The sequence below is a fragment of the Schizosaccharomyces japonicus genome (genome assembly GCF_000149845.2).
Source record: "Schizosaccharomyces japonicus yFS275 unplaced genomic scaffold supercont5.2, whole genome shotgun sequence".
Taxonomy (NCBI): domain Eukaryota; kingdom Fungi; phylum Ascomycota; class Schizosaccharomycetes; order Schizosaccharomycetales; family Schizosaccharomycetaceae; genus Schizosaccharomyces; species Schizosaccharomyces japonicus.
Window position 1 is genome coordinate 1,989,475 of NW_011627861.1, and position 23,070 is coordinate 2,012,544.

The 23,070-nt window shown below is 41.4% G+C and overlaps 10 protein-coding genes across 10 annotated transcripts; 3 read left to right on the top strand and 7 right to left on the bottom strand.

Moving 5' to 3' along the window:
- Nucleotides 1-369: 369 nt before the first annotated feature.
- On the top strand, nt 370-5,162 carry SJAG_05030 (GTPase Ryh1). The gene is made up of 5 exons (XM_002176062.2): nt 370-824; nt 883-1,042; nt 1,084-1,195; nt 1,253-2,103; nt 2,168-5,162. The coding sequence occupies exons 1-4, from the start codon at nt 690-692 to the stop codon at nt 1,461-1,463; spliced, it is 618 nt and encodes a 205-aa protein (XP_002176098.2). The 5' UTR covers nt 370-689; the 3' UTR covers nt 1,464-2,103; nt 2,168-5,162.
- Nucleotides 1,564-2,948, bottom strand: SJAG_05029 (haloacid dehalogenase-like hydrolase). The gene is made up of 6 exons (XM_002176061.2): nt 2,700-2,948; nt 2,581-2,623; nt 2,467-2,529; nt 2,330-2,424; nt 2,194-2,277; nt 1,564-2,151 (listed from the first exon to the last, which is right to left on the bottom strand). Exons 1-6 carry the CDS (start codon nt 2,742-2,744, stop codon nt 1,750-1,752), a joined length of 732 nt encoding a protein of 243 aa, XP_002176097.2. The 5' UTR covers nt 2,745-2,948; the 3' UTR covers nt 1,564-1,749.
- SJAG_05028 (hypothetical protein) lies at nt 2,891-6,061 on the bottom strand. Its single transcript, XM_002176060.2, has one exon. It carries the CDS (start codon nt 4,963-4,965, stop codon nt 3,409-3,411), a length of 1,557 nt encoding a protein of 518 aa, XP_002176096.2. The 5' UTR covers nt 4,966-6,061; the 3' UTR covers nt 2,891-3,408.
- Nucleotides 6,047-11,578, bottom strand: SJAG_05027 (sulfite reductase Sir1). The gene has a single exon (XM_002176059.2). The coding sequence runs from the start codon at nt 10,899-10,901 to the stop codon at nt 6,516-6,518; it is 4,386 nt and encodes a 1,461-aa protein (XP_002176095.1). The 5' UTR covers nt 10,902-11,578; the 3' UTR covers nt 6,047-6,515.
- Nucleotides 11,579-11,924: 346 nt separating this feature from the next.
- Nucleotides 11,925-15,430, bottom strand: SJAG_05025 (hypothetical protein; the record flags this gene model as incomplete). The annotated part of the gene is made up of 1 exon (XM_002176058.2): nt 11,925-15,430. One exon carries the CDS (start codon nt 15,428-15,430, stop codon nt 13,085-13,087), a length of 2,346 nt encoding a protein of 781 aa, XP_002176094.2. The 3' UTR covers nt 11,925-13,084.
- A 369-nt stretch (nt 15,431-15,799) lies between these two features.
- On the bottom strand, nt 15,800-17,777 carry SJAG_05024 (CTP synthase Cts1; the record flags this gene model as incomplete). Its single annotated transcript, XM_002176057.2, has 3 exons — nt 15,800-16,323; nt 16,515-16,967; nt 17,132-17,777. 3 exons carry the CDS (start codon nt 17,775-17,777, stop codon nt 15,800-15,802), a joined length of 1,623 nt encoding a protein of 540 aa, XP_002176093.2.
- Nucleotides 17,778-17,926: 149 nt separating this feature from the next.
- On the top strand, nt 17,927-19,477 carry SJAG_05023 (RCC domain-containing protein Ats1). Its single transcript, XM_002176056.2, has one exon. The coding sequence runs from the start codon at nt 18,128-18,130 to the stop codon at nt 19,193-19,195; it is 1,068 nt and encodes a 355-aa protein (XP_002176092.1). The 5' UTR covers nt 17,927-18,127; the 3' UTR covers nt 19,196-19,477.
- On the bottom strand, nt 17,942-20,632 carry SJAG_05022 (ubiquitin conjugating enzyme Ubc6). The gene is made up of 3 exons (XM_002176055.2): nt 20,251-20,632; nt 20,067-20,205; nt 17,942-20,010 (listed from the first exon to the last, which is right to left on the bottom strand). The coding sequence occupies exons 1-3, from the start codon at nt 20,275-20,277 to the stop codon at nt 19,451-19,453; spliced, it is 726 nt and encodes a 241-aa protein (XP_002176091.2). The 5' UTR covers nt 20,278-20,632; the 3' UTR covers nt 17,942-19,450.
- Nucleotides 20,633-20,819: 187 nt separating this feature from the next.
- On the top strand, nt 20,820-22,031 carry SJAG_05021 (RNA-binding protein Vip1). The gene has a single exon (XM_002176054.2). It carries the CDS (start codon nt 20,855-20,857, stop codon nt 21,743-21,745), a length of 891 nt encoding a protein of 296 aa, XP_002176090.1. The 5' UTR covers nt 20,820-20,854; the 3' UTR covers nt 21,746-22,031.
- Nucleotides 22,032-22,277: 246 nt separating this feature from the next.
- Nucleotides 22,278-22,766, bottom strand: SJAG_05020 (Ino80 complex HMG box protein Nht1; the record flags this gene model as incomplete). Its single annotated transcript, XM_002176053.1, has 2 exons — nt 22,278-22,609; nt 22,724-22,766. The coding sequence occupies 2 exons, from the start codon at nt 22,764-22,766 to the stop codon at nt 22,278-22,280; spliced, it is 375 nt and encodes a 124-aa protein (XP_002176089.1).
- Between the last annotated feature and the right edge of the window lie 304 nt (nt 22,767-23,070).

The window sequence follows — 23,070 nt, forward strand, 5'->3', positions numbered from 1 at the left end:
AAGCCACCTTTGTCGATTATGATTTATCAAGCTTTGTTTGAAGGAATTTATATCTTTCGATGGCATGCAGAAGCTAATAAGTATAGACTATTGTACACGTTTCAAACTGCGTAGAGGTTACTGTTGTCGTTCATAAAAAAGAAAACGGGCTCCTGCTCCGACTGAATGAACGAAAGCGCATTTTTGCTCTGTCTACGTGCGGCGGTTTCTAAATAAACTGGTCACATTAATAGCGCATTATTTGACTTCAGTATGTCGTTTTGCAAGCTGAAGTTCTTATACGAATTAATTATTACTCATATATGTTTAGAAGTAGTAAATTAATAAATATGAGTTCTCTAAATGCTCAGCTATTTTCAATAATGTTGTCTCTCATTTATTTTATGTTCCATGAATGCGAGAATCGCCATGGAAAAATTTATTTGAGTGGCAGAATGACACCGTAATTTGTTAACATAAACAGAAATAATTTTTTTTATACATGCTTAACAATGTCCTTACTTTCCGATTACTCGTTTAGGTGACATGCCGTCCCATCTCCACTCTATGAGTATTTACGAAGTAAATATGGTGAGTCCGAGGTTGGGGTCACGCTTCACACCGTACACCACTTGCTCGGCAGAAATTGTCATAGAATTCATTCAAATCCAGTCCTTTACAGGAAAATCCTACATAAATCGATATTCTAAATGTCTAAAAACATGGGAGATCCGTATTCCTTTTCCTTAAGAAAGTTCAAGCTTGTTTTTTTGGGCGAGCAGTCGGTCGGAAAAACATCATTAATTACGCGTTTTATGTATGACCAGTTTGACAATACATACCAAGTATGTTGTAAAAGACGGTTATTGTGTTTCTCCATATTGCTAACGTTTGTAAATAAAGGCAACAATAGGTATCGATTTTCTGAGCAAAACAATGTATCTTGAGGATCGCACGGTGCGTCTTCAGCTTTGGGACACGGCTGGTCAGGAACGTTTTCGTTCTTTAATTCCTTCTTACATTCGTGATTCTTCCGTGGCTATTATCGTTTATGATATTACGAGTAAGTATGTTCGAGTATTGCTTGTTTTAACACTCTCATAGATCACAACTCGTTTGTGAACACCGAGAAATGGATAGATGATGTTCGCGCGGAACGAAGCGATGATGTTATTATTGTGCTTGTAGGTAACAAAACAGATCTTGCTGAAAAAAGGTATGTACAGCATTGAGCCAGAGCCGTTCTACTATTTTATTGACTAACCTCTTAAAGACAAGTTTCACTGGAAGAGGGCGAACAAAAGGCTAAAGAGCTTGGAATTATGCATATGGAAACAAGCGCCAAAGCTGGCTATAACGTGAAACAACTTTTCAGACGTATTGCACAAATGCTTCCTGGGATGGAGAATGTGGATACGCAAAATACTCAAATGATTGACGTTAGCATACAGCCTAACACAGATGAAAGCTCATGCAATTGTTAGTATTTATACGCATCTCAGCGTTATCCGTATACTCAATTTGCCATTTCCGAAGATATAAATCTTAATGTAACGATTGCTAAGTTAACTGTGCTGGAAGCTGGTTGAAAATGCATTAATGTTCGCAACATTCTCTGAATTCCCTAACTCGTTTCAATGATATTCAGTTATAGTATGCTATTTGTAAGCGGTCGACAATAAGATCAGTAGCTAGTACTTGAGTGCTTAAACTTCGATATTTAGACCCTACAAAAATTGTTTGCTGTCTACATTTATTAGTGATAGAACACTAAGATTGAAAATACTTTCCAAATTCAAAAGCTTCCAAAGAATTAAGAATTTCGCATTGCTCATCCAAAAGTTCTGGTATTTCATCTTTTGCAAACCGAAGGACTGCTTCGGCAGGGACCCAAATCACATGCATACCAGCAGCTTTTGCACTTTTTACACCTGGAATGCTATCTTCAAAAGCAAGACATTCTTCCGGCTTGACTGGTTCCAAGCCATTAGCTTGAAGTTGCTCGTTAATGAGATTAAGCGTTTGGAGCCAAATATCGGGGTACGGTTTACCACGCCCTTCGGGAATCCTTTTATCATCCCCAGTGATGATACGTGAACCAAAACAACGAAATAAATGCTGCAGGTATTCTGTCTTCATGCGAAAGTTCTCGGTATTGGAAGATGTTGCTAACTAACACAAACATTAGCAAACACAACTATTCAATTTACTTACACCAATTGGAATATTGCGGTTCTCAAGATTAGTGATCAAGCTCTCAACTCCTGGCATCAGCTTAACATTTTTCCAATACTTTGCCTGAGATAAAGTGTTAGTTACTGGAACGGCAACTTCATCGCGTCTTTTGTACCCGTATAACTTGTTGTTCATCAACAAATTGTTGAGGTGTCATTGGAATACCAGACCATTCAATAACAACGCGAGCCGCTTCATGTCCTGGTCGTCCTTTAACATGTTAATGTTAAAGTGATTGAGAATAAATCATACCCATCATTTGCACCTTGACAGGAAGGATGAGAGGCCCTTTACCGTAGCGCGCTAAAATTTGATCTGTTACTAATTAGCTTTCTGAAGATTGCTCAATCGAATATTAACACGTACTTGTGGTCTCGGTGTAAACTTCTTCGCTGTCAATTAATAAGCCCTGTTTTTCTTATTGTCAATAAAGTCTCAAGTAACAGTACAAAAACAATAGAAAATTTAGAAAACAACAAACATACGTCCATATCGAAAAGGCAAGCGCGATAGCTTCGTTTTTCAGACATTATCACCAATTATATAAAACTACGTAGTAACAGAAAAATCGATGCTTTAAGCGGTAAAAGCTTGATGTTAAAGAGCTCCACTGAAGAGAAACAGAATCTAGATGATGTTTTGGAAAGAAACACAAGCAGAACAGGTTTAATCAACCAAATAATTACTTTTTTTCAAAATCACACTTGGTGTGTACATAACATGAAAAAGATTGCACCTGTCAACATTTAAAAACCCAACGACGATCTTTAAGGTTAACAAAAATAAATTGGACTTCTACTCATTACAGAAAGTTAAAATTGCTGTTCCAAAAGTAATATACTACGACTTACGTTTATTCTCGGATGTGAAGAACAGTTAACGACATCATCTGTTACCAATAAACATTCAGCCCAAGAGATTAATTCATTTGCATTTATACAAACCAAAGCTCAGTCTTCCACCATTGGCATTAAAATAATGTTCAGAAAGGCTTAAAGTTGAAATGGAAGATGAGCGAGTACGATATCCAAAATAAGATAATACCAAAAGAACGAAAGAACGACTATTATGTCTTGATGAAAAGTAATCTGTAGCATAACCTCTATTGGAAAAATCAGAACTTACTTATAAATTTAAGGGTAAGGAGTTGTAAAAATGAATTGATAAAAGTAGACAACGGAGTAATTTAAAGCATCAATCATCAAGAGGATTAGGAAAAATAACAGACCCTGCAATATAAGAATGCAGGTCGATGTCTCGAGCAAATTTGGAACCAAGCAAAATCGGCGGTTGGCAGTTATCATCATTAATAACTGAGAACTTAAGAATGAACGTCTCATCCAACCATTCAACCTTTGCATTCGTTGTACCAATAACCTTTCTTTTCTTTCCATTGACATAAACGTAAAGCACTTCATGATCTAAGGTATTCAGTACCAAGTTAAGGGCCTTCTGGATTTTAACTGTTATGACATTATCTGCACCATCTTTGTCAATCAGAGCAGGATACGATTCTTCAGAGGGAAGAAATTGAAGAAAGGTTGAGTATTTTTTGCCCTTTTCATAAGTGAAGAGAAGGTTGTGCATTTCAAGTGTTCGGGATATAAACTCTTGCTGATACCTATTCAGGTCACTCTCTTGAGAATCCCAATCATCATTCTCATCATTCTCATCATCCTCATGATCATTTTCATCGCTCCCTTCATTGAGCAACGTGTGTTCATTTTTACAATCGTTTTTGTCGTTACTTATTGAATTTGAGTACTTCACTTCTAGAGAATTTGTTGAATTCTGATCCTTTAATCCTATTCTTGACCTAGACTTATCTTGGAGGGTATTCACATTTTGTGAATTAGTTTCAACATCTTCGTCCTGAGTTAATCCACTTGTGGAACTGTTCCATGCGGATTTAGTGTGATCATGGCATTTAGAGATATCTAGCAACGGTTGCGTATAATCATTATCAACTGAGACGCTGTTGCATAGTGCATTTACGAATTTTGCAAATCCGCCACTAGGGGCTGTCGAGTAAGCAATATTAATGTTCTCTGCAGGAAAGTACCCGGAGACAGCAAATTTAATAAGGTCGTCCCTAGAACAACTTTTGACAAAACCAAATATCTTATCTTTTGCATGTTTGGGGTTACCACTTTTAAGTGCTTGAACGAGTTCAAACCAACGTGAAGAAGAGTTATGCTCTTCAATGATCTTAACGAAATTATGAAAAGCGGGATTCGTTACCACGGTCTGAAAAATCGATGGACAAAGATCGGTGCACTCAAAAGGAAGCAGGTGTACATAATAGGCAATTTTTCGAAGTTCACAATTCATAACATTTGGAACTTTCTGAGCTAAATGATCAATAATTTCACGATATTCGAGAAAACGATTTCCTGGTACGAAGGGCTTAGGCTTAAGCGAAAGAGGTATCACATTGCTAATCCTGAAACCGTAATTTCGTAGTTGCCTGTGTAAATTTTGTGGTTTTCCCACATTAAATCGAAATTGTTCCAGATCATGTCCAGATGTTGCCTTTTGAGTATCCAAGTCCGCGAGTTTTTCTAGCTTCTCCTCAAAACATTGTACTTTAAACTTAAGACTAGCAAGCTCGCGACGCATTTCGATAATCCTTGCTTGCTTTATTGAAGAATTTAGAATATTTGTTTTGTAAGATTTTGGCTGCTGCGGCGAGCCCGGTGTTTTATTTCTTGATTTTGCATTATTTGTGTATCGTTTATGAGAGGAAGACATTGATTTCTGTAACAGACTGTTGACAAACTGTTGTCTTTAAATATCGTATCTTTATAGTAAACGTAAAAGGTTAGTCTTTGCGAAGTTTACGTTGAAATTTTCAAGTTTTACAGCACGTTTAGGATGCCGTAGAGCGACTCCAACAAAGGGTAGAACCGCAGAAAAGAGACGATGCGTTCAGTGGAATTTAAGAAATAATTTAAACCACCCGATATTTTAAAACAGCTTTTGTGGTGTTAAGCTTATGACGATAAATACATAAGCCAACTAAATAAACGTTTGTATATCATTATTGCGACAAAGGAAATTCAACGGTTTATGTTTAGTTTTTACTGATGCTTTTGTTGTTACATTTTATGTGTGAGGCTTACTTAACGTCAACAAATAAGAATATCTTTTTCATAAATGCTATTCAATGTGAAAACCAAAATGGATTCAGTAATTGAATATAGCACGTATAATATATCCGATGACCCAGTAATCGGTATCGTGACTATGCAAAAAAGAAACGGTTCATCTACAACCGCAATAACATCATCTGGTAATTGAGAACAAGAACAGCTGTGAATTCACAAATGTGTGACACTAAGCTATCATTCATGCATATGAAAGTAGGAAGCAGGCTTTTATGAATTTAAGTGTGGCGACAGAACTGACACAACAGTATCACAGAAAAAAAAAATCCTTTAAGCAAGAAAGAATCGGCCTAGTTACTTTTGCAATACGACATTCGTAACGATTTAGTTTTTAACCTTAAGAAACCATTAACTTTATTTGTGATAATAAACAGCAAGAATCAGAATGCTTTATACAGCTAATACATCCAATAATTGGTATTATTAGATTTACCATTATGTGTATAAGATATCTTACAATTAGTGCAAACTTGTCACATTGTGATAATAATGATCAACGAAACTTAGAAAAAAAAACAATTACGATTCGCTGTTTTGAGTGAAGGATCTGTTAGTGAACCATAAGCGTATATCTAACTTTATAATCTTTGTGATAAATTTTTAACCTCACGCATATAACTATTATCTCTTATAAATAACAAAGTCTGCACATTCTTTTATAGCCAGGCTCCAATAAAAAGCAAGTATAAGACATTTATTAACTAACACAACTACGAAACGTAAGCCCATTTTGATCCACAATTTTGCCAGTACTAGATCCATAGTCGATGTTACACAAAATTTCAATCGTGCATGACACATTTATAGATGATTAAAACGGGTTGATACAATTACGATATACGTCAAACGCGGTTGAAATTTGACTTTAATACTTACGCTTCAGCAAGCAAAACAAGACTAAAATCGTTCCTGCTATCTATAATCAGGCAAATACATATCTTGCGTGTCCGACGGAAACGGTATAATTATACCGCGGACTCATTCAAAAAATAAATTGAGGACAAGCAACTAAAAGACTTCAAAATTAACAATTGCGTTTATCCATTCAGTATAAAAACACCGTAAAAAAGTTCATTATTTTACCCAAATCCTCTCCAATTTTTTAGTCTAAATTCGAAGGTAATACGTTAGACTCTAAGCAGCATCAGCAGAAATTCCTTCATGCACGGCACCGTTAGCACCATTACGTTCAGTGGCAGTAACGTAACCCGTACGAATAACAAAATCACCAAAAGGCTCATTGTCTTGCCTTTCAAGGGCATAACGTTTAATAATCGGTCGCAAAAGATCCAATATTTCTTTCTCTTGGACCGAAGCCTTATACAACTTGTTAAGACGCTCACCGGAGTGTCCACCGCCAAGAAGAAGATTGTAAGTGTTAGGAGCTTTACCAACACAAGCAATTTCAGCAACCCAAGGTCTTGAACAACCATTACCGCAGCCAGTCATACGCATCGTAATGCTGTCTTTGGTAAGTCCTGCCTCATTAATGATATCCTCGACCTTCGTAATCAGCTTGGGCAAATAACGTTCACTCTCAGCCATTGCGTAACCACATGTAGGAAGAGCAACACAAGCAGCGGACGATAAACGAAGACCCGTGAACGCAGTATTATCGAGTTTATACTTAGCAAGATGCGCATTTACCCAAGGAAGCTCGGACTCACTAACGTTATGCAAGATCATGTGCTGATTAGCAGTCATGCGGAACTCAGCCTTTGAACCGGTGTCTAACAATTTCTCAGCTAGTTCACGCATGCCAGTTTTGAACTGAAGTTGAGCGGTATCCTCAATGCGGCCATTTTCAATGAAGATAGTGCGCGAGTAAGTACCCAGATCCGTTTTAGCCCAACCACCGAAATCATCAGTATTATCAACGAAAGGCTGCTGAGGACGAGCCGGTTCAAACTTGAAACCGGCATTTCTTTCGGTCTCTGCGACAAATTTCTCGAAAGTCATGGTATCAACAGTGTATTTGATTCGAGCATGCTTACGGTTTTCGCGATCACCATTATCACGTTGAACAATAAGGATTGCTTTGAGAATGTCCAAAGTCTTGGCAACGGGGACATAACCAGCAAGATCACCTAAACGAGGATAGGTCTTCTTGTTGTTATGAGTCGTACCTAAACCACCGCCAATATAAACGTTAAATCCTTCAAGAATATCTCCGTCCTCTGAAGTAATAGCAACAAGACCGACATCGTTAATATAGACGTCGATGTCGTTGTGAGGGGGAACAGCAATACCAACCTTAAACTTTCTAGGAAGGTACGTAGGTCCATAAAGGGGTTCAACATCTTGAACAGCCTCACCAGCAACCTTGCGCTTTTCAACAGTTTCAGGATCCTCAATCCAAATTTCGTGATAGGCGGATGTGGATGGTAATAAACCCTCACTAGCCTCCTTTGCAACATCATAAATCTGCTTATGGAGTTTGGTGTTCGTAGGAATACAGGCGGCAGTAACATTACGGCAAACATCGCCTGAGGCGCCTAATGTAGTCAACATAACTTTGACAATCGCGCGAATAGAGCTTCTCAAATTACCCTTAAGAACACCATGACTCTGGAACGTTTGCCGGGTAGTAATTTTCAGAGTTTTGTTTCCCCATTTTGTAGAAATATCATCAAGTGCAATATACTGTTCAGCAGAGCAAACTCCACCAGGCATACGCAGACGAAGCATGAAAGTGTAAGCAGGCTCCAAACCCTGCTTTTTACGCTCATCACGGATATCACGGTCATCTTGCATATACATACCATGGAACTTCACCAACACACTGTCACTCTCTGAAACAGCGCCAGTAGTCGTATCGGCAAGACCTTCCATAATAGTACCACGAAGATAATTAGAGGTTCTCTTGATGTCTTCAGCAGTAACAGGTGCTGGCTCATTAATGTCGACATCAACGTTGTCGAGACCCAAGCTGGCCCATAATTCAGGCTCCCAAACGTTGTAAGCAGTTGCCCAACCATCAGGATCTTGATCGTTACCCAAACCCAGTGAGATCAAAGGATGCGCACCCAATTCAGCCAAGCGAGCATCCAGTTGCTTAGAAGGACGATTGTAGTAAATCTTATCCTCCTTACGAGGCCAGTAATCATAGTCGCCGAAACCAAAGACGGCAAAGTTAAGCTTGCTTAAAGACAAATCAACATTGCCCTTAAGTTCCTTCCAAAATTCCCGACCATTTTGAGGGAATTCACCTTGACCGGCGGTACTGACCAAGAACACAACATTCTCCTCCTTTTCAAGTTCAGAAAGAGGAAAATCGTCCATGGCCATTACCTTACTCTTCGATCCACGGGCAGTGGCACGACCATTTAAGCGCTTAGCAACACCTTCAGACACACCTCCATCAGAGGCATACAAAATGGTCAATTGTGGACCGGAAAGACCCTCCAATAAACGATTCAAAGCCGCACGCGCATCAAGCTTTTGTTGTTCACGAACCTTCGCACCAAATGACTCAGTAAGTGTCTTTGCAAGTCTTGGCTCACGGAGCGTAAGTTGAGTAAGATAATTATCACGATCCAAGAACTTCTTTAATTCATCACGAACGCGTTCGGAGTCAAGCTGGAAATCAGAATATTCACCATCCTTCAATGCAGGTGTCCAACGATACAGAGGCCAATAGCCAGCGTCAACAGCACACTTTGTCTCCTTCATAACAGTTATAGCATCATCCTCTGAAGTAAAGTAAGGGAGGTAACCAAGCACAACCGATGGTCCTTTGAATTTATCAGCCTCCAACAGCGCTGCCAACACTTGAGTGTAGGAACTGTATATGGCGACTGAGGCCACATAAGCGTTTCCAAAGTTCATAGCGTACAAACCTATGTCCTTTTTACGTTGAAGAACATCATTACGAGTGCTGTAAGGCTGCGTATCAATCACCAATAAGTTTACATTGGCCTCATCACAAAGGGCTTGGTGAACGGCAGAGTTACCAAGATCATACGCCCATGCATCCGATCCAATAATCCAGTGAGATTTCTTCACAAAATAGTGAGATTCAGAGAGCAATTCTTGTACTGAAGGTGCGGAATCCTTCTTTAAAGCTTCAATAACCAATGTAGGATCGAGTGTAGAATCCTCGTTGTTAACAGAAACTAGCCAATTAGAGAGAGCCTCAAGAGTCTCATTGTTCGTAATAGCACCTCCCTTCAAAAGTTTACCAATTCGCGAACAAAAGTGTTCACGATTCTTCTCGTATTCAAGCACAGAACCCAACGCAAATTGAGGAGAGATTACCAATTGTGCTGGAATAGATTTAGCAGATGCAAGACTCGAATCGTTGGCAACACGCAAACGAGCTTTGAAAACGCGTTGCAACAATTTGTGATAGGTCTCCTCTATAAGAGGAGGAGTCGGAACCAGCGACTCTTCCTTGACGGAGCCATAAACAAAACGAAGATCGGAGGCAGAGGGGATTGGTTTCTTCAACTCTTGAAGCAAAGAAGCAATCAATTTTACGGCATCTGTCTCCGCACTGAGAGCATATTGAGCAGACAAAAGTTCAATAGCAGAGTTTCTGCTCTTAAGTTCAACAAGTACGTCCAAATACAGCTGTTCCCACTTCTTTGGAAGAGCAGAAACTTGCTCCAAAACAACAAGGCGTTTAACTGACTCGGGCAAAACTTGAATAAGTTCATCAAAAAGCCAAGGACGCAAGACACGAACAGAAAGAGTAGCCAACTTGCTATCAGTTGCAGCGGAATTCAACAAGCCTGCAGAGCTGCCAAACGAAAGAAGCACAGTGGAAGCATCGGCGGGGCCGTTAAAATCAAATGGTGAGATACCAAGCTCTTTAATAGCTGCAACGGCCGATTGGATTTTAGCGGAACGTTGCGAAGTTGTTTGAATAGGAGTCGAGCCACGAATCTTGAAGGATTCACCAAAAGCATCACGAGCCCAATCCATTTCGTCCTTTGTTGGAAGCAGTGCAACATCCTCGAGAGCATAGGCACCCTTAGATACAGGAGTGTAGAAATGCAAAACACCGGTATTCAATTTCAAAGCAAGCTTGTGTGCCTGGGCCGCCGTCCGAATAGTGTCTGCAATAGAAGCACTAGCATCAGCTGCATTGTTGCCAGAGAACAGGATAAGAAAACCCGTGTCACGGACTGCGGCAAAATCAAAAGTTTCAGTAGAACCAAGGGCAATGTGGACGACAACAGGAGTATTAGCTAGAGTGTAGAGATGAGGGGTAGCAAAAAAAAGAGAGTCGGAAGCGGCTACAACAGCGTCGAGATGGGGTCTTTCAGCTGTGATGGGATGGGAAGAAGCGTCAGCGACATAAATGAAAGGGTCAGCATGCGCTTTAAGGTTTTGCACGATAGGGCGATAGCCAGAAGCATTTAAAGTTTCATTTTCCTGAAGATTCCGAACTGCCTTTAAACTGTCGGCAGTCAACGCAGTCTTTGTAGACTCAATAACATACAGAAAATCGGCCGAACGATAGGCGATGCGAGCCACAGCTTCTTGAGCACTAGTAAGTTTTGTAGTAATACCCATTTTTGCTTATCGGGCCTTTTCTTGTAACAAAAAACAGAGAAAACGAAAATAGGAAACGTATGAAATGGCCCAAAGGCGGTTATTGGATATTGTTTCAGTCGATTGAAAAAGAATGCAAAGCACAGACAAGATCAGCCGGGAGAAATGGTTTCTTAGGATCAGACTCCTCCAAAGTTAATGAACCAGGGAAAGACAGATCAGCACAAGTTTACTTTTAACAAATTGCTGAAAATAATGGAAGAAAAAACCACAACCGTAACTCGTTTTTCTTTAATATGGTTACCGACTGCAGAAATGTTCCTGTTTTAATGGAGACTAATGGTAGTCGCTGATGTGAAAAGCGCGGTGTTTTGTCAACAACTTGGATAGATCCCGCAAATTGTATTTCAATTGGCGATTCTTTTTTTTTCTTTGCACTTTACGTCTCGATTGCCTCGCGACTATGCGGAAAATGGATAAGGAAAGAAAGCACTTGGCTGTCGTCTGTGGACCAACGGTAGTGCTTTTATTAATCAAGGTAGCCAGTGATTGCGTGATGAAGTCGCAATTGTGGTTGCTAATTACACACGTTAGACGAATGCATGGTGGTGAATTTCGCGTGCCCGATCCATCGTCAACCACTAACACGGAATGTATTAGCCAACCTTCAGGTGTGTTGTCGTGTACTCTGCCGTCCCCAGCATGCTGTTCGTATCACAACGCAGCAATTGCAGTCATTTTGAAAGATACAAGTGTAGGCAGGCACAGATGTAGATATGATAGTGAGAACCCACTTAAAAAATGGTGCGGGAAGTTTCATTGGAATAAGAGAACGTATAACAAGGAAGCTATAAAGGGATACGGAAGAGGAGCAAACTAGCCGCCAAAATAACGGTGAGTCCTTTGGCCTTAAGTGATAAGCGTAGAAGGGTTCACAAAGTACCAATTAATAACGAGTGTTGTCATTTAAAAATTTAGAACGGCCTTTGAAAATTCAAAAGCTTGCACAAATTGCGATGAGTAAAGGTGTAGTCGTGGAAACATCTACCGCACCCGACGTTGTTTCGAGATTCTCCATTCATCAGGCTTCTCAAAACGATTAAATAAGGGAATAATCTTCTCTTTTTGTTTTGCTTTTGAGACATGATTGACATCCGCAAGTTTGTAAAAATTAGGTGCCACTTCAGTCAACCATCGCGGGTTGATAGTACTCACTGTGTGCATGTATTCTTTTGATGTTTGTATGAGTTCGTGATAAATTACCCATTCAGCTGGTTTACCAAACAAGACCCCACTGGGATGCATAAACACAGGAGCATTCTCAACCAAGGTTTTGTAGCAGCCTTCGCGAGAATCCCTTTTGGCTACATTAGTAAAGTGTCCGGAGCACAAAGCTTTAAGAATGGATTCACGATTCCGCCCGCATGATATTATCGGATGCTTATGCCGATCCATAAGACGAGCAAGTTGATTTCGGACGTCCTCCGCTCGTCGCATTCCGCGAGCCTGGATGTAATTGTCATAACACCAACTGTCTGAACATCGGTTACTTTTCCACGCAAAGTACACATTCAAAAGTGTGAGATGGTCACTCTCCGGATTCGAAAACTGAGCTCTATGGCGATCAGCCTCTTGCTGCTTTTCACGCGGACGGCTCCATATATTCGGAACACTAAGCATGGCGATAATGCTTAGAATTTCGTCTGAACATCCATATTCAACGCTCTTTAACAGCACTTTGGATAATTGCGGTTCCATAGGGAAATCAGCCATCTTTCTGCCCAACGGAGTTAGCAAACCATCATCATCTAGAGCGGAGAGCGCGTAAAGATTCTCTAGTGCAGCAATCATTGTTTGCGCCGGTGGCGGATCCATAAAATCAAAGTTTAATAGATCATTTATGCCCATAGCTTTTAACATAAGGATGGTATGTGACAAATTTTGCCGCTGTATCTCAGGAATCGGGCTAACAAGCATTTCGTTGCGAAACGCACTTTCAGTATATAGTCGATAGCATTTACCGGGACCTGTACGACCTGCACGACCACTACGTTGACGTGCTTGGGCCTGTGAAATCGGTGTAACAACAAGAGAGTCCATTCCCAGTTTTGGGTCATAGCAACTCTGTTTGACAAAGCCAGGATCGACAACATAATAAATGCCATCAATAGTCAAACTTGTTTCAGCAATGTTAGTTGCTAAAATTACTTTTCTCCCTCCTGGTGGTGCAGGTTCGAAAATACGACTTTTGGAATTTCCGAGGGAAGTGCCGAGTACACGGGCAATATAACAAGTTCTGGAATCATATTTCCTAATGCTTTTACTCGCTCATGAAGAATTTCACAACTCGTATCAATTTCTTCCTGACCTGTTAGAAAAACCAGTATGTCACCAGGACCTTCAGTTAAATGGATCTGCAAAACAGTGAGTAAAGCAGCATCCAAGTAATCTGGTTCTGGCTCCTTTGTGTAAAGAATTTCGACGGGATATGAACGGCCCGGGATAGTAAAGATGGGACATTTGTGGAAATAACTTGAGAATCTTTCTGCGTCCAAAGTTGCGGATGTTACAATTAGCTTTAGATCCTTCCGTTTTAAAACGGCGCTTTTTAACAATCCGAATAGAACGTCCGTGGCAACAGTACGTTCGTGTGCTTCATCAAGAATGACGACAGAATATTGATGTAGCAGTGGATCGACAAGACACTCGCGTTGTAACATGCCATCTGTCATATACTTGATTCGAGTGAGATTGCTAGTACGATCTTCAAAACGTATAGTATAACCAACTTCTTCGCCAACACGACAGCCGACTTCCTCTGCAACACGTTTTGCAACCGACATGGCCGCAACACGGCGAGGCTGCGTACAAGCAATCTTTTTGCTTCCACGGGTATAACCTTCTTCTGCCAAGTATTGAGTAATTTGAGTCGTTTTTCCTGAACCTGTTTCACCAAGGAGAACAAGAACCTGGTTACTTGCGACAGCTTCTAAGAATTGTTGACGAAGCTTGTATACAGGTAAGCTTTCGCGCTGTTCATTGATACTAAGCATGGTACGTTTTCCATAGGAAACAAACGCGGGCTTTGAGTCATTACGCCAGCTTGGCAAAGCAGATGCTACTTCTTTAGCTGCAGCCGTTTGTACATCCTGAGCAAATTTCCGGTCTTCCGGGCGTGCCATTGAGTCCTGCCAAGAAAGAGCCAGGTCTTGCGTGGAGAGTTCCTCTTTTGCTTTTGCCTTTGCGGCCTGCTGACGGGCTTCACGACGCTCACTTGCTAGTACTTGACCTTGCATAGCCGCTCTCGAAAGTGATCCGTCAGGAGCCTTAACAATTTTTATAGGAGAAAGCTTAAGTGATTGTTTTGTCTGTCCAGCCAGAAAACTTGGTTCATCCTCGCGGACCTCAATTTCAACATCTTCTTCCTCTTCTGGGTCAATCTCAGCAACTTTTGAAGTTTGAAAATCATCTTCAATCCCAGGTATAGTATCAAGTGAAACAGCGCCCGAAGCTGCTAACTGTTGTAATTCCCAAAGCTCTGGCGAGGCCAAGCGTTTCCTATGCATAGGCATTTTTTCACTTGAGGAATGGTAACTTGGTGACGCTTCATCTGCTAATGAACCAAGCGGCACCGAGTTTGCTCCGCTAGCTGATATGCTATTTTTTTGAGGAAGTTTTAGATCCTCCCCTGTTTCCTGATCCACATCCTTCATTGACAGACTGTACTTCTTCATCGCCTCGTCGATTTTTATGACTTTGACATAGACGCGTTCGCCGTAGGCGACGACATCAGAAGGGTGTTCCACTCGACGATTCTGTTGTATATTTGAGATATGAACAAGTCCGCTCGTGCGTTGGCGAATTCCGTCTAAGGTGACAAACACGCCAAAATCCTTAATTCCAGATACAACGCCAGTATATACGCCATTTATTTTTGGTTTATCTTCCAAGTAGCTTGAGCGCGAATTGCGGCGCGAAGATAAAAAAGAGCGTTCATCATTATTACGCAGATACCTATTTTCTCTGTCCCCATGTGAGCGATTCCGTAAATTAGGTGAATGCTGTCGCTCACCAAAAGGCTGAGAATAGGCTGTTTTATATGTTCGGTCAGTATTGTTGAACCCACCAGCAGATTCATCATTGCTTTCATTTTCTTTTTGAGAGTAATTAATTTGGTTAGGAATTTGCAGAGCAGGAAAAAGATCTTTCTTCCTAAGTTGCTCTGATGATTCTGTTAGAACTGAATGTTCAGTTGTTGTAGAATCCTTAGATTGGCCATGTGTCCTAGTCTCATTTTCATGCCCATTGTTTTTTTGGTATCGAGGATGCAAATCCTTTATAAGTCGGTCTAGCGTCCTCAAAAAACTGTCTGCGAATTCCCCGCCAACAACATGCACGTTCTCTTTAAATTCTTCAAAATTTTTTGAGTTTTCGTGTATATTTATAATGAATTCTGCCAACGTTTTGTCTTCAATACTAAAATGGTTGTATAATTCTGATGCAACTTTTGAAACCACGGATAAATACTCCAACTGCTCTAATTCATCCATTCCCTATAAAAATTGACCATAAAAGGTATAAATAATGTACAGTAATTAGCGGGAAGAGGTGCACGGGAATAGACTCAACTTGTGGCAACGTTCCAGAATATTGCAGGATTTTGCGATCTACACACGAGGAGGACGTATGGCAAAGCGACAAACTGACACAACCAATACGGTATTCATACACAGGATTATTGACGAACCTCTTTTTCCACAATACTTTTAAGTGCTTTAAAGGCAGCACGACCATAGCTAGCCCAGAGAGTGAGAGTATCCCTAGGGACTAATAATAATGACTATTTTAACACCTTACCAACCCTATGTACAAAAAACAAAACAAAACATAGTACCCATTATCCTAAGGTATTTAAAAACTTAGGCGCTTGCAGAATTGACAACGACCGTGTCTGTAAAATCCGAAAGCGGGGTATCAGGGTTAAAGATAGAGCTGCTCTCCCAGTGAACAGGCTCACCAGATTCAAGGAACCGGTCCAGTACACCGGCACTAGCAGCCACAAGACCAAAAAGAGGAACCGAGGGGTTAAGAGGCTTGGAAAGGTATTCAGGATGATACTGAACACCGACATAATAGGGGTGATCCTTCTTTTCAATAATCTCCATACGCTCTCCGCGATCATCCTTACCAATAAAGGTAAGACCGGCGGTTTGAATACGTTCAATGTATTCTGGGTTAACTTCGTAACGGTGACGATGACGTTCGAGAACTTCAGCACGATTACCATACAGCTTACGGAGCTTACTCCATTCAGAGCCAGCCTGGAAAACAGTAGGACGAAGACCCAAACGCATAGTGCCTCCCAACTTGTCCTTACTAATTTCGGGCATGTAAATAACAACAGGCTCCTTGGCATCAGGGTCAAACTCGGAAGATGTAGCTTCTAAAAAATGTTAGCTCTCGACCATCAACACAAAACGACGTATGCGAAATCATGCAAAAAATGACGCCAAAAGCGAATATGTAGCACTTGTCTACAGTTGCAAACCTGGGTATGGCGTTTACAACCTCTAGTAAGTGCGGGTGCATGCAATCTCGCAGACGTAGTTCAGTCGTCCAAATAACTATACATACCTTCAATACCGCAAACATTGCGTGCATACTCAATAACAGCAACTTGGAGACCCAAGCAGATACCGAGATAGGGGGTATTGTTTTCACGGGCCCACTTGGCAGCGGCAATCATTCCTTCAATGCCACGAGTGCCAAAACCTCCTGGAACAAGAATGCCATCAGCCGAACACACCAAATGCCAAGCCTTGTGATACCGAAGAGGATCGGTATTATTCGTTTCGTTTTCTAAGTCCGCGGCCTCGACCCATTGCAAGTCGAGCTTACGGCCACATCTCATGGCCGAATGCTCAAGAGACTTAATGACGGAAATGTAAGAATCTTGAAGATGTGTGTACTTGCCCACAAGCACAATTGAGACCTTTTTGAACAGACGATCATGACCAGAAGTAAGTTGCTTCCAAGAGGCCCACATGGAAGCACCAGCCTGGACTCGAGCGGTATTGTTGCGGATGGCTTGCAAGAGCATACGCTTATTCAAAAACGGTCGAGCTTCTCTTCCAACAATTGTGGAACATGGTAGGTAGAGGAAACATCATGTACAGCCAGGACCTGCTCTGGACCAACATGACAGAAAAGAGAGATCTTGTCAATCACGCCCTTTTCCAAAGGCTCCTTACAACGGCAGGCAATAAGGTCGGGTGAAATGCCCAAGCTACGCAAATCACGGATGGCTTGTTGAGTAGGCTTCGTTTTTTGTTCACCGTTGATAACGGGCACCAAAGAAACATGAATAGACACGAAGTTTTCATGACCAACACGGAACTGAAATTGACGCATGGCTTCAACGAAAGGTGCGGACTCGATATCGCCAACCGTACCACCAAGCTCAATTATACAAACATCGGGCTCCTCACCTGTCTCGTCAACGGGAATTCGAGCGACACGCTCGATCCAATCTTGAATCTCGTTGGTAACATGAGGGACAATTTGAACGGTTTTTCCCAAGTAATCACCACGACGCTCCTTCTCAATTACACGAGAATAAACTTTGCCTGTAGTGATGTTGTTATCGCGGGTAAGAGTAACGTTCAAATAACGCTCATAGTTTCCGAGATCCAAATCAACTTCGCCACCGTCGTTCAAAACGAAGACCTCTCCATGTTCCAAAGGAGACATGGTACCAGCATCGATGTTCATGTAAGGATCAATTTTAATACTGGTAACTTTTAAACCCAAGGTCTTCAAAAGAAGACCAGTAGAAGAGGCGATAACACCCTTGCCGATGCCACTAATAACACCACCGGATACTAAGACGTACTTCATCGTGTGCTGTTCCCCTGATGCTTGCTCCAAGTAGGTGGTACGTGGAGGACAGAAACGTGAGGTAGATGGTTGCTATTTATGGTGGATGTGTTTTGGTGGTGATGAACCCCCACAAGTAACCCACAGGTAACATGCTTCATTCCGATTTACTACTATGTTGAGTATGTGCAAACCGTTGTATATTTATGTAAATAAAGACAAGTTCGTTAACTTCTTAGTTAACCAGAAAAGTTATAATTCATTAATTGTGTCCGGCAATTTTTGTGGCTGTTAATTTTTGATTTATGTTATAACAAAAACCACCATAAGAGACAATAGTCAGTAAATCAAAGACGTAGAAATCCATAGTAATGCTTTACTCTTTTGGGTCCAATGGAAATTTTCAACTAGGACTTAATCATCACGAGGATGTTGCTGTTCCCACAAAAGTTGGATTTGCTGGAACTGTAAAAGCAATTGCTTGTGGCGGAAATCACACATTACTGCTGGACAAACAGAATAAGGTTTGGGCGACAGGTTTAAACTCTAGCCTTCAGTGTGGTCAACCCTTTTGGCATAAAAAGAAGGCAGTCGATCATGTCATTGGCTTTCAACCAATACTTACGAGCATTTGTTGCTCTTTAATTTCAGCTGGTTGGGAGTTCACTTTAGTCGTTGATTTGTCCCAAAAAATGCTATTCACTTGCGGTGTTGGACCTCATGGGGAACTTGGTCTAGGTGTGAAGGGACCAAAATCCTTTTCTCAAGTACCTATTCCTCTTGAGACTGGTGAAATAATTATTTCAATGGCAGCCGGACTTAAACACTGGGTCTGTGTTACCAGCGCTGGTCGCTTATACGGTTGTGGAGACGGGCGAAAGGGGCAATTGAGTTCAAAGGTCATAAATACAGTATCACAACCTGTACTTATTGGAGTATTCCCTGGCGCAAAGAAAGTTGTTTGTGGAGTGCAATTTACTGGTATTTTGTTCAATTCCGGTGAACTCAAAATACTCGGAAACACGAAATGGCGCATAACAGATGAGTATGCAGCGTGGGTTGCAAATGAAGACAACAGGCAGCTTCAGATTGTTGATGTTTCATCAAACTGGTCAACACTGACGCTTCTGACCGATAAAGGGAATTGCCTGGCCTTCGGCAGGGGCGACCGTGCACAGAAAGCACATTCTCGTTTAGAACAACCAGTTCACCAGGTCTCGGGCGGTAGTGAACATAACATTGTATTGTTGGAAACTAGACAAGCAATAGTTTACGGTTGGAATGAACACGGGAACGCTGGTCTTCAACATCGTAAAGATGTCTATACGGCAGTCCCACTAAAGCTCGACGCTCCTGTAACGTTGGTTGCAGCTGGCTACGCAACTAGCTGGATAGTGACAGAAAGCGCAAGTACCGATAATAATTCACCAGCTGTCTAGTTCATGAACCGATTTCAATTGTGAAACAATAAGCTATCAGAAGAGTAAATGAGTTGTTTAGTGTGCTAAGCAACGATTGACAAATATCAATGAAGGAGAAGGGAAAGCTGTTCCTGTCTCTTATGTGCGCAAATAGAAAAGACTGTACTTATGCACGCTTCCTCATCAAGAGAAATTAGCGTGTAAAAAATAAAAGGAAGGAGTTAATAGCTGTGCTGCAGTTTCTTTTTTTTTTTTTCGTAATGAATTCGTATTCTAAGCAGGCCCAATGTAGTGCGCAAGAACAAGTACAGCAAGCACGGTAATAATTTTCTTCCAGTGTCGTTTTATTACATTTTCTTGATTCTGATTTGCGCCTACAGACGATCTTGCTCCTTCGCTTGTTGTGGTCTCCTCATGATCTGCATTACCGATGGCAGGAGTAATCGGTCCATCAGCATTTAAATTATCTTCAAGGGAGCTTCCCGGGGGAAGATTGTTTGCTGCAATATCCTCATTATTTTTTTCAACTAGCTCAGGAAAAATTCGAGCAAATTTCGGATTTTGCTGAGCATTAAAACGCTTAGAGTCGCGTGCAAAATCTTGTCTTGTAGCTCGTGTTGCGGTAAGGCCACCGGTAAGCATTTCTTCCGAAGTCATAAACGAAATTAGTCCTACGAGGATAGTAGAAACCATCCATGAAGGATTCCATAAATTGGGGTGGAAGTCTGAAAACGACAAACAAAGTTTTGTGTTCGTACGGAAACGACCACTTGGAGTAACCATACGAATTGCTGGGGGCTTGTACGGATATTCACTTGGAAAAGTGAGAGTACCTTTAGAATTTGGATTGTTAGCTGTAAGTATTCAAAATTGCTTCAAAAATGTGTACCATGATACTGGCCACCCTCGTATGGCGTATCTGGTGGGCCAGTAATGATATAATGCCATTCTAGAATGTTGTCTGGAGCGGGACGGGCTTCAACAAATTCGACCGGATTTTTCTGAATCATCATGTATTCCTTCATTAACTTCAGGGTGTCAGTTGATAGTTGTAACAAAAAATACAATCTTACCCTTCTGTAAGCAGCTTTCGATGCCATTTTTGCGAGTTCACTGGTACGACTGACGTGGGACACAATTGGTACTAGTAGGGATGGATGGTGAGGATTTCAGTGGATTATATCAATAAATCAGATGCTTCCGTCTTAAAGATACGTAGCACCCATGTGAGTCTTATTTTGCGTCTCTCAAGTGAACAAACAGTATAGATTTGATATCTAGAGTACATATAGTTTTTTCGATTCAACAGCCGAAAAAAACATCTATTATGTTGCATCGAGGAACCAATAACTAATCAAGAGAACGGTTATGTGTATATTAATAAGTATCTATAAACAAATACAGCTAAATGAAAACTTTTGTTTGACTCGCCAACTTACAGCCATGAGTATCTTGTTCTACCGCTAATGGTGAAATATTTACCTTCGCCTGACTTACCTTGCCGCTCTCGCTAACCCCGCCTGCTTAACAAATGAAATCGGCAAATGCCCTGCGCCAAGTTTATAGTTTTCAGCTATGACAGTGCTATGACATTGGCTATGACGTATCTATCACTCTTATATATTCTCGACGTGCTCAGGTGTTCGTTCCTTTCCCATTCACGTTTTTTTGAACAAAATGAGCTCGAATTGCGTGGTAGTACATAATATTTCTAATGAAGTTACCGAGAAACAAATCTCTGATTTCTTTTCTTTCTGCGGAAAGGTTGCTGATATTTCGTTAAAGAGTGAAGGAACAACTCAGACGGCCACTATTGAGTTTGAACGTGCTAGTGCTACGAAGACCGCACTGCTCCTCCAGGATGCCGTGCTTGGAACGAACAGAATTCAAGTTGTAAAGGCTGACTCTTCAAAAGGTTCTGTAAGTTCCTCGGAGGAGGGAACACCTAGTGACACAGCTACTACTCAGGAAGAGAAGCCCCGTGCTGCTATTTTTGCAGAATTGCTCAGCCGTGGATATCACTTGAGCGATGTCACGATTGAAAAGGGTCTTGAACTGGACCAGAAGCATGGCGTTTCCTCTCGATTCAAGGGCTTGCTTGAGTCAGCCCTTGCTGGTGTAAAAAATATGGACGCTAGATACCATGTATCTGAGAAGGCGAACGAAATTGATAACAAGTTGTCTATTTCAAACCGGTTCCATCGGACAGCAGCATTTTTGAATGGTTATATTCAAAGAGCTATGGATACTAATGCTGGTCAAAAGGTTCAATCTGCTTTCAATGAGGGTCGTAGCCATATTCTTGGCATCCACAACGAAGCACGCCGTTTGGCTGACTTGAAGGCAGGAAAAACTGTTCCTGATGCTACAACTGCCAAGGACGAGACACTTGGCGCTGCTGCCGTTGAAGGCGAGAAAGCAACTAAAGCAACGACGGCAGAGTCCGCTCTTCCCGCTGCTGAACCGGTTATTACCTCCTCGGGCACACTGGCAGAGGCCGACGCGCACGGTGCCGCCGAAAAATCTGAAAAGACGGCTTTAGACGCAAAACCCGCTGCCACGGACTAGATTGGTTTGTTTTGCCAGTTGCTCGTTCGCTTCATTGCTATGTGCATAGACTTTAAGCAGTACAAGTTCTGCTGGTCCTTTTGTCATCATTGATGAGTCGTTACAATATTTATTTTAAATAGTTTTGAGAAGTTCTACAGTTGCCTACTGTTAGTTTAATAATGTCTACGCTCTGTTTATTGCCTTTCGCCAATTAGCATAGCCAGCCCACAAGTTTGTCTGTGCAAACGTTTATTACTAGTACAGCCTAGCAACATACAATATTCTCTGTTACAGCCAAGGTGTACTAAGAAATAGTTTTTACATGAATCATAATGTCTTTTACTCATGAAGGTAATGCACGAAGAACGGGCAAATGCGATGGTCGGTTTTTCTGCGGAGGTATGGGTAAACGAAAATAAGGCAGGGTTGGATAAAACAATTCGGCGGTTACAGTGCGCTCACTGTCCGCCTTGAGTAATGAAAACAAGAAACGAAAAAAGTGCTGCAGTACCAAGCAAGCACTTCTGAGAGTAGCGAGTGTCTAATCCTCTCACTGAGCTGCTAGGTTGCTACCATCATTTTGAGACTCAGTAAACTCTCCGTCTGTGGTATTTTTTACCGAAGAAGCACCTCCCATGTTGAAGCGAATCTTTATGGTTTCTGCTGGCGGTGGAGGGGGAGGAATTTCCAACACTTGGCCAAGCTGTTCGGCTTTACGCACAGAAGCCTTCTCAACTTGTTCGAGCAAAAATGCACGCTCAAGTCGAGCCCGCCGAATTGCTCTTTTCACGGCCTCTAATTTGGAATTCAGAGCAGCATTGTCATCTTGAATCTCCTGAATTCGAGCTTTGAGATCTTTACATTTCTGACGGTACTTTTTTTCTGTATGCGACACAATTCGTTAGTCAAATGAAAACCAATACTCCAACGAATTCAAATTTAATTAAGCCACAATGACAAAATAATGAATGCGAAGCTAGCAGCAGCAAAACAAACCTTCCGATTTGGAAACAACAGGTGCCAGGTGATGAGGCTGCATTTTTGTTTCTCCTAGCAGCAGACAGTGGCAAGCAAACGCACAAAAACAGCCCTGTGTGATAGCAGCGGTGGTGGTGATAAAGATGAAGCGGAAAAAGTGGGGTAACTTAATGTGGGGGCATAGACGAGCAGCAAAATAACAAGACAGAAAAGTAAAGTTGTAACGGAAGACGGTAGTTAGAAATAGAAATTGACAGAGTAGTGCAATGGACATTTAAAGAACAGAAGGCCAAATAAAAATCATTGAGAAAAGAACGACACAACATAGAGTTATCACATTAGCATAAATGTGTAAAGCAGCGTAG